The 14596-nt window shown below is 42.1% G+C and overlaps 1 protein-coding gene across 5 annotated transcripts in view; it reads left to right on the top strand.

The window, feature by feature from the left end:
* The window catches only part of LOC105019859 (glycosyltransferase family 92 protein F13G3.3), a 41646-nt gene extending 31952 nt beyond the window's left edge, over window positions 1-9694 (top strand). For 4 of the 5 annotated variants that reach the window (XM_013139932.4, XM_020042099.3, XM_013139934.4 and 1 more), the window contains exons 4-8: window positions 935-1178; window positions 1352-1448; window positions 1522-1755; window positions 8310-8485; window positions 8606-9694. In XM_013139932.4, the coding sequence (XP_012995386.3) occupies window positions 935-1178; window positions 1352-1448; window positions 1522-1755; window positions 8310-8485; window positions 8606-8828 (974 nt within the window). In that variant the 3' untranslated portion in view covers window positions 8829-9694. The remainder of the gene's footprint in view (window positions 1-934; window positions 1179-1351; window positions 1449-1521; window positions 1756-8309; window positions 8486-8605) is intronic. The other variant, XM_020042100.3, reaches the window with a different exon arrangement.
* The last annotated feature ends 4902 nt before the right edge of the window (window positions 9695-14596 follow it).

The raw sequence follows: 14596 nt of genomic DNA, 5'->3' as shown, positions 1-14596 counted from the left end.
TTGGTCCACTCCTATTTAATGGCTGTGTGAAGTTGCTGGATATTGGCAGGACCTGGAACACGCTGTCGTATACGCCGATCCAGAGTATCCCAACATACTCAATGGGTGACATGTCCGGTGAGTATGCTGGCCATGTAAGAACTGGGATGTTTCCAGTAAGCTTCCAGGAATTGTGTACAGATCCTTGCAACATGGGGCCGTGCATTATCATGCTGCAACATGAGGTGATGGTCGTGGATGAATGGCACAACAATGGGCCACAGGATCTCATCACGGTATCTCTGTGCATTCAAAATGCCATCAATAAAATGCACCTGTGTTCATTGTCCATAACACACGCCTGCCCATACTATAACCCCACCGCCACCAGGTGAAGATGCTGGATGTGGAGGTCCTGGGCTGGTGTGGTTACACTTGGTCTGCAGTTGTGAGGCCGGTTGGATGTACTGCCAAATTCTCTGAAACGTTTTTGGAGACGACTTATGGTAGAGAAATGAACATTCAATTCACGTGCAACAGCTCTGGTGGACATTCCTGCAGCCAGCATGCCAATTGCACACTCCCTAAAAACCTGTGACATCTGTGAATTTTGTGCTGTGTGATGGAACTCCACATTTTAGAGTGGCCTTTTATTGTGGCCAGCCTGAGGCACACCTGTGCAATAATCATGCTGTCTAATCAGCATCTTGATATGCCACACCTGTGAGGTGGATGGATTATCTTGGCAAAGGAGAAGTGCTCACTAGATTTAGACAGATTTGTGAAAAGTATTTCAGTGAAATAGGCCTTTTATGTACATAGAGAAAGTATTAGATCTTTGAGTTCAGCTCATGATGAATGGGGGCAAAAACAAAAGTGATGCTTTCATAATTTTGTTCAGTGTAGTTGATTTCACTGTACTGTCTATTTGCCTTTGTTTTGTGATTGGATGAAGGTTTTCCCTTTGGGACGACTGATGTCTTGTGTCCACATCCTCCCGGCTGCCACCCCACACATGTCACCCTCTCCAAACAAGCCGATGCCCAGTATGCACAGAACCACACTTTCCTCCGAATCCAGAACCTTTTGAAGAGGGACGAAGAGGAGACATTCCCACTTAACTTCACTGTCTGTGTTTCTAATCTGTTTGGTGACTATAACAACGTGCTTCAGTTCGCCCAGACTCTGGAGATGTACAAGTGGGTATTCAATGACTGACTGGTTGTTATATTGGATTGTTGCTTAACTGCCAATACAATAGTCCGAAAATGTATTCCCTCCACTGTAAGTCATTCTGTATAAGAGCTCTTGCAACATTATGCAAACACAAACTCTAAAAAACTAATTGGTTGGTTGATTTGGTGTACTACAGGTTGTTGAATGTGCAACGTGTCGTGGTGTATAAAACCAGCTGTGGTCCAGACCTGGAGAGACTTCTGCGGAGTTACACAGATGACGGCTTTTTGGAGGTAGGGATTAAATGGATTGGAGTGGATGGATGGATGGACGTTTTGACTGATGGGTGGGTTTGATTGATTTTAGGTGGTGCCCTGGCGTATCGACAAACACATGACCCCATCAAGTGGATGGCAGCCCACTGAGCATGGAGGGGACATCCACTACTATGGCCAGCTGACCACTCTCAATGACTGTGTCTATAGATATATGTACCAGTCACGCTATGTTCTGCTGAACGACATAGATGAGATTATTACACCATACCAACATGAAACCCTGACTCAGCTGATGGAGGACCTTCAGAGGCAACACCCAGAGGTAGGGCAAAAAACTATGTTAACATAAATTAGCATAGCCAGTTCAGACAGGAAACTCGACAGGGCATTGGTCAGCAACATATCAGCTGCCGCTGGGACCACTCCTGTCACAATATCAGATTTCATGCAGACAATTTAATCGTCAGGTTACTTACTCAGTCTGTTGTGTGCCGGTCTCACTAGCATGCAGGTGCGAATCCACCCACCACCCCTGCCTGCACCTGTTACCCACCCACCACCACTGCCTCCACCTGTTCCCAATTGGATTGAGATTAGGGTTTTGATTGGGCCATTGAAGACGGTCATTTTAATGTTCTTAAGCCACTCCAATGTTGATTTGGGTTGAATTTTCTCCCAAGCAAAATTTTTGTCCCAGGACGAAGCATGTTTTTTGCAGGGATTCCTTGTATTTTACTCCCTCCATTCTTCCATTAAATAGGTGTCGCTTTGGCTTTAGTAGAACAAATAATATATAGCAGAATGAAGCAGGTTTTTTTGCAGTGTTACCCTGTATTTTGTGGTATCCATTTTTCCCCATCCCTCCTAATGAGAAGCATTCCCACAGCATGATGCTGTGTCAGAATCTGGGAAAATTGAAGTTTGATGTGGTACGCCTTGATGTGGAAATATTTATTTGGACTTTAGATGTATGACTTTTGGTTTATAAATCCTTTATAAATAAAAGAAAGTTTATTTTTAGGATGTAGTGAGTACAGTACTGTTCACGGTCTCCCTGACGGTATACTTTTTTATGGAGAAATAATCAAGGGAAAATAGTCCAACCTTTAGCAAACACTAAGCAAGGTGACTAAAGTCAAATAAGCACAGGTGACTAAAATGTACAAGCACATCGTTTACCAGTGGAAGTGTTAGCACCAGGATGTACTGTGGGAAGATAACAAGCCAGTGGAGGGAGTCTCTGGGCAATGCTTTGCTGGGAAACCCTGGGTCCAGATATTCAGGTGAATGTCTATTTGACATGTGCAACTGTTGTGGAAATTTCTTTAATAATGTATTCTAACTGATTAAACGACTGAGCAACTATTTAGATGAGAAAAGGAATGTTGGTTGTGCTGTGGGAAAGGAAGTATGAGGTGTTGAGGTAAACATGAAGCTCCAGCAGGATGGGGGTAGATGCAGATCAATGGGTTTTAGGACAGGATAGGAGAAGATACACAACAGGGGGCAGTAAGGATAAGGTGGGGGAAGATAGCATTTGACTTCTGTGATAGAACAAAGGGAATGTGTTTTATTGACATAGGACAGCATCTTACACCCCTTTTTCTATGTAATAAATACTGTTGAAATTATGTTTTGAGTTAGAGACTCCTCAGACGATTATGTGTGTGTAAGCGGTTGACGCGTCTCTCATATGTGCATAATAGTTAATAAAACTGTTAGAATGTACAAAGAGAACTTTGTCTCTGTGTTCCTTACTCTGAGTGTTGATAAATGGAATTTCCATCACAGCAACCTACCTAAAAATCATTGCGGACCAGGTACACCCCTTCATGGCAATGGCATTCCACGTGATGGAATAGAAAACGTGATTCATCAGACCAGGCCACCTTCTTCCATTGCTCCGTGGTCCAGTTCTGATGCTCAGGTGCCCATTGTAGGTGCTTTCGGCAGTGGACCGGGTTCAACATGGGCACCCTGACTGGTCTGCGGCTAAGCAGCCTCATACGCAACAAACTGCGATGCACTGTGTGATCTGATACCTTTCTACTAGTACCATTATTACCTTTTTCAGCAATTTGAGCTTCAGTAGCTCATCTGTTGGATCGGACCATACGGGCTAGCCTTCGCTCCCGACATGCATCATTGAGCCTTGGTCGCCCATGACCCTGTCGCCGTTTCAGCGCTTTTCCTTCCTTGGACCTTCTGATAGGTGCAGACCACTGCAGACCGGGAACACCCCACAAGGGCTGCAGTTTTGGAGATGCTCTGACCCAGTCGTCTAGCTATCATAATTTGGCCCTTGTCAAAGTCACGCAGATTCTTACACTTGCCCATTCTTCTTGCTTCTAACACATCCCCTTTGAGGACAGAATGTTCACTTGCTGCCTAATATATCCCACCCACTGACAGTGTATATATATGTATTTGTGTATATATAAGTATGTGTTCATATCTATGTATATGTACAGTGGATTTAAAAAGTCTACACACCCCTGTGAAAATGCCAGGTTTTGTGATGTAAAAGAATGAGACAAAGATGCATCATGTCAGAACGTTTTCCACTTTTATTGTGACCTATAATGTGAACAATTCAATTTTAAAAACAAACTGAAATCTCAGAGCAGGAAAAATTTTAAATAAAAACCTTACCTGGTTGCATAAGTGTGCACACCCTCTTATAACTGGGGATTTGGTTGTGTTCAGAATTAACCAATCAAATTCAAACTCATGTTAAATAGAAGTCATTACACACCTGCCATCATTTAAAGTGACTGATTAATCACAAATAAAGTTCAGATGTTCTTGTAGGATATTTCTGACATTTTCTTAGTTGCATCTCAGAGCAAAAGCCATGGTCCGCAGGGAGCTTCCAAAGCATCAGGGGGATCTCATTGTTGAAAGATATCAGTCAGGAGAAGGGTAAAAAAGAATTTCCTAAGCATTAAATATACCATAGAACACAGTGAAGACAGTCATCATCAAGTGGAGAAAATAAGACACAACAGTGCCACCCCAAGAACACCTTCCCAACCGTGAAGCATGGAGGTGGAAACATCATTCTTTGGGGATGCTTTTCTGCAAAGGGGACAGGACGACTGCATCGTATTGAGGGGAGGATGGATTGGGCCATGTATTGTGAGATCTTGGCCAACAATCTCCTTCCCTCAGTAAGAGCATTCAAGATGGGTCGTGGGTCGTGTCTTCCAGCATGACAACGATCCGAAACACACAGCCAGGGCAACTAAGGAGTGGCTCCATAAGAAGCATCTCAAGGTCCTGGAGTGGCCTAGCCAGTCTCCAGACCTGAACCCAATAGAAAATCTTTGGAGGGAGCTGAAAGTCTATATTGCCCAGCGACAGCCCAGAAACCTGAAGGATCTGGAGAAGGTCTGTATGGAGGAGTGGGCCAAAATCCCTGTTGCAGTGTGTGCAAACCTGGTCAAGGACTATAGGAAACGTATGATCTCTGTAATTGCAAACAAAGGTTTCTGTACCAAATATTAAGTTCTGCTTTTCTGATCTATCAAATACTTATGTCATGCAATTAAATGTAAATTATTCACTTAAAAATCATACAATGTGATTTTATGGATTTTTGTTTTCACAGTTGAAGAGTACCTATGATAAAAATTACAGACTTCTACATGCTTTTTGGGAACACCTGCAAAATCGGCAGTGTATCAAATACTTGTTCTCCCCACTGTATATCAAAAGTTTGGGTCACTTAGAAATGTCCTTGTTTTCAAAAGCTAAGCACAGTTTCTGTTCATTAAAATTACATCAAATTGATCAGAAATACAGTGTAGATATTGTTAATGTTGTAAACTTCACTGTTGACCTTGAAACGGGGGTTTTGCAGGTACTATTTAATGAAGCTGCCAGTTGAGGACCTGTGAGGCGTCTGTTTCCCAAACTAGATACTGATGTATTAAATCCTGTTGCGCAATTGTTAACCAGGGCCTCCTACTCCTCTTTCTATACTAGTTAGAGCCAGTTTGCACTGTTCTGTAAAGAGAGCAGTACACAATGTTGTAAAAGATCTTAATGTGCCTCTGTACACCTACGTAGATATTCCATGTACCATTTCCAGCTTTAATAGTCGTCCACAACATTAACAATGTTTACAATGTATTTCTGGTAAATTTTATGTAATTTTATTGGACAAAACAAATTGCTTTTCTTTCTAAAACAAAGACATTTCTAAGTGTGTGTGTGTGTATATATGTAGTATACATACAGTGGGGAGAACAAATATTTGATATACTGCCGGTTTTGCAGGTTTTTCCACTTACAAAGCATGTAGAATTTTTATAATAGATACTCTTCATCTGTGAGTGACAGAATCTAAAACATCCAGAAAATCACATTGTATGATTTTTAAGTTATTAATTTGCATTTTATCACATGACATAAGTATTTGATACATCAGAAAAGCAGAACTTAATATTTGATACAGAAACCTTTGTTTCCATTTACAGAGATCATACGTTTCTGGTAATTCTTGACCAGGTTTGCACACACTGCAGCAGGGATTTTGTCCCAATCCTCCATACAGACCTTCTCCAGATCCTTCAGGCATCCCTAAAGAATGATGTTTCCACCTCCATGCTTCACGGTTGGGATGGTGTTCTTGGGGTTGTACTCATCCTTCTTCTTCCTCCAAACACGGCGAGTGGAGTTTAGAGCAAAATGCTAAATTTTTGACTCATCAGACCACATGACCTTCTCCCATTCCTGCTCTGGATCAACCAGATGGTCATTGGCAAACTTCACACGGCCTGGACATGCGCTGGCTTGAGCAGGGGGACCTTGCGTGCGCTGCAGGATTTTAATCCATGACAGCGTAGTGTGTTACTAATGGTTTTCTTTGAGACTGTGGTCCCAGCTCTCAGGTCATTGACCAGGTCCTGCTGTGTAGTTATGGGCTGATCCCTCACCTTGCTCATGATCATTGATGCCCCACAAGGTGAGATCTTGCATGGAGCCCCAGACCGAGGGAGATTGACCGTCATCTTGAACTTCTTCCATTTTCTAATAATTGCGCTAACAGTTGTTGCCTTCTCACCAATCTGATTGCCTATTGTCCTGTAGCCCATCCCAGCCTTGTGCAGATCTACAATCGTATCCCTGATATCCTTACACAGCTCCCTGGTCTTGGCCATTGTGGAGAGGTTGGAGTCTGTTTGATTGAGTGTGTGGACAGGTGTCTTTTATACAGGTAACAAGTTCAAACAGGTGTAGTTAATACAGGTAATGAGTGGAGAACAGAAGGGCTTCGTAAAGAAAAACTAACAGGTCTGTGAGAGCCGGAATTCTTACTGGTTGGTAGGTGATCAAATACTTATGTCATGCAATAAAATGCAAATTCACAAAGTCTCGCATAGTACCCGTATCAACCGCCCTAGCCATTTCCACACTGGATGGGAAGTGTGTTGAAAATGTTTCATCTTATAAATATCTTGGTCTGTGGATTGATGAAAAGCTAACCTTCAAAGTTCATATTGATAAATTAGTGAGAAAGCTGAGAGTAAAGCTTGGCTTTTGTTTTAGAAATAAATCCTGTTTTACTCTTCAAGCTAGGAAGAAATTGATCAGTGCCACTTTCTTACCAGTCTTGGACTATGGGGATGTTATTTATATGCATGCTGCCTCTACCATGCTGCATGCACTTGACACAGTCTACCATGGTGCATTACGGTTTATTACTAATGCCAAGACACGCACTCATCATTGTCATCTTCATGAGGCGACTGGTTTTAGCTCTTTAGGTCTGCGTAGATGGTTCCATTGGCACATTTTTATTTATAAAGCTATCAATGGTATTTTACCCAGCTATCTTATTAGCTTGTTAACCAGGAAACATTCTATTTACAATCTCCGCTCCAATAACATTCTGACTCTGAATATCCCACGTGTAACTGTCAAAGGTGTGTCAAGGTGCGTGAATAAGGGAGCCAAACGCAGGGAGGTAGTTACTCTTCTTTCTATTCAGAGAATAGGCACGCGTAAAACAAACAAGCGTGCAACTGCTACGCAATACAAACACCAAACATAGAACAATACCACACAAAGACAGCCAGAAACACAGGAACGTATGTAAGCAATCTAATGAGGGAATGGACACCAGGTGTGTGCAATAACAAGACAGGACAGTGCCGTGGGAGGAGGAGCGGCGTGGCTAGAAGGCCGGCGATGACGCGCGCCGAACACCACGTCGGGAGGGGTGACGCGCGTCCTCCATGCGCGTCCTTGTTACAGTAACAACTGAATTTAGTAAGACTGCTTTTAGTTATGTTGCTCCTTGGTGTTGGAATTTGCTCCAAAAAGTTTTGAAGCTTTCTGTTTTTATCCCACTTGAACATTTTAAACAATTACTTAGGCAATCCAAATCTGAACAATGCGCATGTTTTAAATAACCCCTTTATGTTATTTTTAATAATTTCATATGTTTTGTAAATTAATTTTGTTGTTGTGACTGTTTCTGTGATTCTGTGTAATTTGTGTAACTGTTGCCCCAGGGCTCCCTTGTAAAAGAGATTTGATTATCTCAATGGGACATCCCCTGGTAAAATAAAGGATAAATAAAAAAATTAAAAAGAAAATTAAAACTTATTCAAAAATCCTAAAATGTGATTTTCTGGATTTTTTGATTCCGTCTCTCGCGTGTACCTATGATAAAAATTGCAGACCTCTACATGCTTTGTAAGTAGGAAAACCTGCAAAATCGGCAGTGTATCAAATACTTGTTCTCCCCACTGTATATTAATTTGGACAGTCTGAAAATCAGAATTTGGTAGTCTTGGGAAGAGTGTGTAAATGTAGCCTTTAACTGTTATTAAATCTTTCATCGTCCCCCCACCCCCCCCCCCCCAGGCCGGAGTGTTCCTCATAGAGAACCACATCTTCCCAAAGTCTCAGTTTGAGCCCAGCGGAAGGTTTGATCGGCTCAGCTGGAGGGACATTCCAGGGATCAACATAATGCAGCACATCTACAGAGAGGAGCCAGATTATAGAATCTACCACCCCTCCAAGATGATCATAAGACCCAGGTTAGAATTTACGACTCCTGTAATAGCACGACCATGTTTAAAATCCACCATTCTTGCAAAATGATAGTATGACCCAGGTTAGAATGGAAACTAACAACCCGCCTGTTACTCTGACCCCAGGACAGTGGAGCAGACATCGGTCCACTCTGTGCTGCGTAACTTTGGGGAGACGATAAATGTTCCTCCTCAGCTGTGCCATATTATCCATGTCAGAGTTCCCCTACAAAATGGACTGAGCAAGGAGGAGCTACACGAAGACAAGAGGATCTGGGACTATGAGAAACAATTGGTGCCTAATGTAGATAAAGCACTGGAGCGAGCAGGGTTTCTAACCACAGGGTAAGCAAGACAGAGAAAGTTGGGGTGACAATATCAGAGCTACACGTTTAGCCCTTAATGCCTTTGCTGTTCCAGATGTTCCAACAAAGAGACTTCCAAGCACTGATCCAGCAGGGAGGACAGAATGTTTCTAATATTCAGTCTGAATGTTTTCTACAGAGGAAAACATATGAACAGTTTAGGGGTTTAGCTGGATGTGTAGTACATTGTTTATATGTGATTAATATATTTGTCAAATAATTTGTATTAAATTTGAAAACTAATTCGAGGCACAAATCAGCGAATACGTGACACTGTACATAAGTTGTGGTGACCCTTTTTGGCTCAACAGCACCTCTTTGCCTGTAAATGGACAAGAATTGCTAACTTTTTTCCATGAGCGTAGAGATTTTTAGGTTTGTGAAGGACAGGGGAAAATAATGGTTTAAAGCAATGGTGTCTTGTAATAAATGTGTTATTTGTGTTGTGTTTATTATAGGTTATACCAGGCAAAAGTGCCTTTATGTTTAAAAGACAGTTAATGCGAAATCAATCCTTGGGTAAATTTTTCTTGCCTCAATTCAGTCGTCTGGAGGCCCATGTTGAGCAGAGGCGGAGTTTAAATGGGTGCGATGGTTGCGCGCCACCCATGGCAGCCAATCAGAGGGCCCCAGAAGAAGTGTATCTTAAGGTTGAAAAAACATTGCATAGATACTATATAGTTGACATTGAAGTGATAATAATCTATATTTGTCTTGTTATTCCATAATGCATTTGTATGATGATCAATATGTGACCATGGGGCGAATTGTAACGACTCGTCATGGTGTAGTGTTGGAGGGAACCAGGCGCAGGCAGATATCACGTTCGTTGGTTTTATTAAAACAACAAACAAACCAAACACGAACGGAAAACAATACTAATGACTGAATGAAATAAAAGTGCGCAACATGCGTCTTAACAATAAACATTCAAACAGTACATTAAACAACACTCACCGATTAACCTACAAACAGCAACAATGATCCACAATGTGGGGAGCAGAGGGGAAACATATATACACATACAAATGATACAAATTGGGACCTGGTGTGGAAGATTGGAAACATGTGACAGTCCGGGATGTGTTCGTGAGATATGGGAACTTGTGATAATGTGGCACGGTGGCGCTGCTGCTCACCGCACCATGACACGAATAGGGTTGTATAGATGAAATAAGTGATCTATGGCATCCCTGGGTGTAATGTCGGATCTTGTGGGCTCATTTGCTAAAGATTTTAACTGTGGAAGATAGCTAGCTTAAGTAACAAAACATAAAGATGGAACGTGGAAATAATAGTAATATATTTAAAAAATATTAATATAATGATATGGGCCCTTGATAAACTTATTTAGTACAGTTGTTGAGAAGCAGGAGCATAAGATGGATAGATCTGATGTTACAATGATGGGAGCAGCATCGCAGCTTCAAGCGAAGGGGGAATACAGTTATGATCCAGGTCCAACAGCAGCTAGCAGTCATGTTTTGTAACTGCAGGTATGTTTTTTTGTTGTAGCCTAATAAGTGTCTGTTCATTATGGTACATGAAACTTACATATTTTTTGGGAAGTATAATTATTATCTTCCTCTATCTTTTAGTTGGGAAATTTGGTACCAGTAGTAAGGTTTTAGCAGCGGGGGGGTCGGGTTGCGTGGGGCCTTCGTGGCTTGGTTCGCACCCATGGGGAAGAAAGCTAAGCCCCTGATGTTGAGGGAATCAATAATGATCTATTTTCTACTTATTCCCCAGCCAAAGTTTGCATAATTAGCATTGCCCAAAGTGATGTTACTGATGTTAGCTACATAGCATTGCATGCCAATACTTTAAAAATGTGATACATTTGTCTTTCAAGTAAAGAAACCCAGTTCTTTTGACATAGCACTTGCCTTACCAACGTTTTATGGAAGGCACTGACTTAAAAATGGGCTAAAAGGAAATTACTCCAATAAATATGTATTTAATTGACGTTGTTGTCCATCTTGCCCCAGCAAGCAAGATCTGTCCTATATGGGTTGTCTTTTCTAACATCATCCAGAGCCAAGCTGGAACAGCACAGAGATTGTTGTACCTCGGCTGGTTGACTCACCAACAACACCTAGCTCATCTTTGTATGCTGCCACAAATTATCCTTTGCAGACAAGTAAGAGGAGGGCGTTGAGGGTGATGACGAGAATGACAGTTGCTCTCCATGCTGGCTAACAATGTTGAAGCTAGCTAGCAAAAAGTCAGGAGATGCTGTTTCTCTGGTAACTTTCATGTTTAGGATTATTTGGTGGCACAGATTTATAGAACTCCGTTAGTTTAGGAATTTTTTATAATCGTTTCTGCTCATGGACCTCTTTTTATTGTGGAGCCTTTGTTTTTTGAGCACCGCCCTCAAATTTCCTACCCTTCAATGACATTTTGCTTATTAAGTGAACATCGCAGTTCAGAATCAACTGTGTAATTTAGGTAAACACCAACCATGTGGGCTATTCCTTTGTTATTTCTTCATCAATTAAGCAAGTAAAAGGTCGAGTTGATTCTAGGTGTGGCATTCACATTTGAAAGTTGTTGCTGTGAACCCACAACATGCGGTCAAAGGAGCTCTCATTGCAAGTGAAACAAGCTGCAAAAAAAATTCTGAGAGATAGCAGGAACATTAGGAGGGGTCAAATCAACAGTTTGGTACATTCTGAGAAAAGAATAACACACTGGTGAGCTTTGCAACACAAAAAGGCCTGGACATCCACAGAAGGCAATCGTGGTGGATGATCATAAGATCCTTTCCACGTGTTACGCCCCCTCCAAAGGCTTGTGGGTGAGGAGGAGAACGCAACTACCCAAGATCGTGCACACGGATAAGGGTGAGCTGTGTTCTGACTGAATGTGGAACAATGAGAAACAGGTAGACAATACCCAACTGCTGGGGTTTTATTGTCTAAGTATGTATGTAAAAATTATCTCACTCACTCCCTCATACATTTGCGCCCCTGAAATAAGGGGACTGTGTATGAAAATGGTTGCAATTCCTAAACGTGTAATACAATACTTTTGTTCAACCCCTTGAAATAAAGCTGAAAGTCTGCACTTCAATTGCATCTAGGTTGTTTCATTTCAAATCCATTGTGGTGGCGTACAGAGACAAAATCATGAAAATTGTGATGGTATCCAAAGGTTTTCGGAATTAACTATCGTTCTCTTGACCTGGGGGGTATTCCATCAACGCCGCTAATGAAATCTGAGCTTAATTAAAAAAGCCCGGATTGAATAAATGCCAACTTCCACTTAAGGCTCAAGCCGTTCCATTAACACAATACTGGTCATTAGGGGGACTGTACAGCCCCACCTGTTGTCAACAGAAAAAAATATTTTTATTTCTCGAAGATTACTTCCTATAATTTATTATCTATGAACATAGCATCTTCCTAAATTGCATATCATTTGTGTTAGGATTTTATTTAATGTTCATTGGTCCCTGCCTTGCTGCTTCAGACTGCGTTCTGCCAATTCGAGTTCGCAGTAGTAGGCCATAGGCTAAGTGTGAATGTGTGGCTATCCCCTCTCTCACAATGCTATGTTCATTGTACGTGTGAAAATATGAATACGCATGCTCAGGAAACTTGAAGTAAAGCGACTTGTGGCCATCAGCCACGGGATATTGTCCTTATTCAAACTGCTGGTAAAAGCAACCGCGGGTTAAACGCAGTGGTGGATACAGAACGTCATTAATAAGTGGGCCTGGGAATGTTTCGATGGGCCTCGGTTACAAAATTACATATATGCAGCGGACTCAGGACACAACACAAAAATACCACGACACCCACAGCTTCCTTTGGTTCCTTTTCTTTACTGAGTCTGTAATAACACACGTGACAGGAACTGCATCAGTTCACACCCTCTTCTCAAACTACTGTCTCTTTCAGATCCAAATACTGACTAATGCATATAACCGAAAATTACAATGACATGGTCTAAATAACATCTATTAGTTGAAAGAATCCTGTAGTGGATATTGGTACTAATTGTTTTAACAGCGATTTCTGTGATATACAATATGTGACAGGGATTGCATCCCCTCTTCGCAGACTATTGTGAGGGATACACAAAATGAAACAACCATGCTCTGCCTCACATGTCTAATCCATTACAGTTAACCAAGTTGACTATACACTCACCTAAAGGATTTTTAGGAACACCATATTAATACTGTGTTTGACCCCCTATCGCCTTCAGAACTGCCTTAATTCTACTTGGCATTGATTCAACAAGGTGTTAGGGTTAGGGCTGATTTTAAGGTTTTACTCTTAACCTATAAATCAATACATGGACTTGCTCCTACTTACCTTGCTGAAATGATCCAGCCATACATACCTACACGTAACCTATGATCGCAAGATGCAGGCCTTTTAATTGTACCTAGAATTTCTAAACAAACAGTTGGCGGCAGGGCCTTTTCTCATAGAACTCCACTCCTGTGGAATGATCTGCCAATTAAGGTTAGAAATGCAAACTCAGTGCAAACATTCAAGTGTCTACTAAAAACTCATCTCTACAGCACGGTTTATAATTAGGTGTAGTCTGGCCCGGGGGCGTGAAGGTGACCAGTAGGCTTGATACTGTCCACCCTTGCTGTCTTGCCAGGTGGGCTCTTCGTCGCCACTGGGATGCCCTCCCTCCAATGCCTTTCGGGGGAAGAGTCACTGGCTTGTTGTTGACTCTCTGTTGCGCACTCCTGCCTGTTGGGCCCTGTCCGGGGCCTCCCCGTCTCAGTTCCAAGGTGTTACGCTGCTATATTATTGTGCTGGGGGATATGAGGGATGTACTACTAACTTTTCTGTTTCCTCCAGTTTTAAATTTTAGAAGGAGATGAGTTTGGGGGGCCCGTTGCTGTCCCTGTCCTTGTCCACCTGGTCATACTTCTGACCTAGTCAATCAAATAGACTCTGGATTTAGCCCAGAGAAATGTATTTATTATTCCAATTGGACTCTTAATATCTCACCCGGCACAGCCAGAAGAGGACTGGTCACCCCTCTGAGCCTGGGTCCTCTCTAGGTTTCTTCCTAAAATTCGACCTTAGGGAGTTTTTCCTAGCCACTGAAATTCAACACTACTGTTGTCTGCTCCTTGGGGTTAAGGCCGGGTGTCTCTGTAAAGGACTTTGTGACAACTGCTGTTGTAAATAGGGCTTTATAAATACATTTGATTGATTGATTGATTGAGTGCTGAAAGCATTCTTTAGAAATGTTGGCCCATATTGATAGGATAGCATCTTGCAGTTGATGGAGATTTGTGGGATGCACATCCAGTTGGAAAATGAAATCTGCATCTCCATAAAGTTGGTCAGCAGCAGGAAGCCTGAAGTGCTCTAAAACTTCCTGGTAGATGGCTGCATTGACCTTGGACCTCAGAAAACACAGTGGACCAACACCAGCAGATGACATGGCACCTCAAACCATCACTGACTGTGGAAACTTTACACTGGATTTCAAGCAACGTGAATTCTGTGCCTCTCCTCTCTTCATCCAGACTCTGGGACCTTGAATATCCAAAGGAAATGCTAAATTTACTTTAATCAGAGAACATAACTCATCAGCAGTCTAGTCCTTTTAGTCTTTAGCCCAGGCGAGACGCTTCTGACGTTGTGTCTTGTTCAAGAGTGGCTTGACACAAAGAATGCGACAGCTGAAACCCATGTCTTGCATACGTCTATGCTTGAAGCACTGACTCCAGCTGCAGTCCACTCTTTGTGAATCTCCCCCACATGTTTGA

This window comes from Esox lucius, chromosome 22, assembly GCF_011004845.1.
Source record: "Esox lucius isolate fEsoLuc1 chromosome 22, fEsoLuc1.pri, whole genome shotgun sequence".
NCBI classification, from domain to species: Eukaryota; Metazoa; Chordata; class Actinopteri; order Esociformes; family Esocidae; genus Esox; species Esox lucius.
This window is presented reverse-complemented; position numbering and strand designations above follow the sequence as displayed.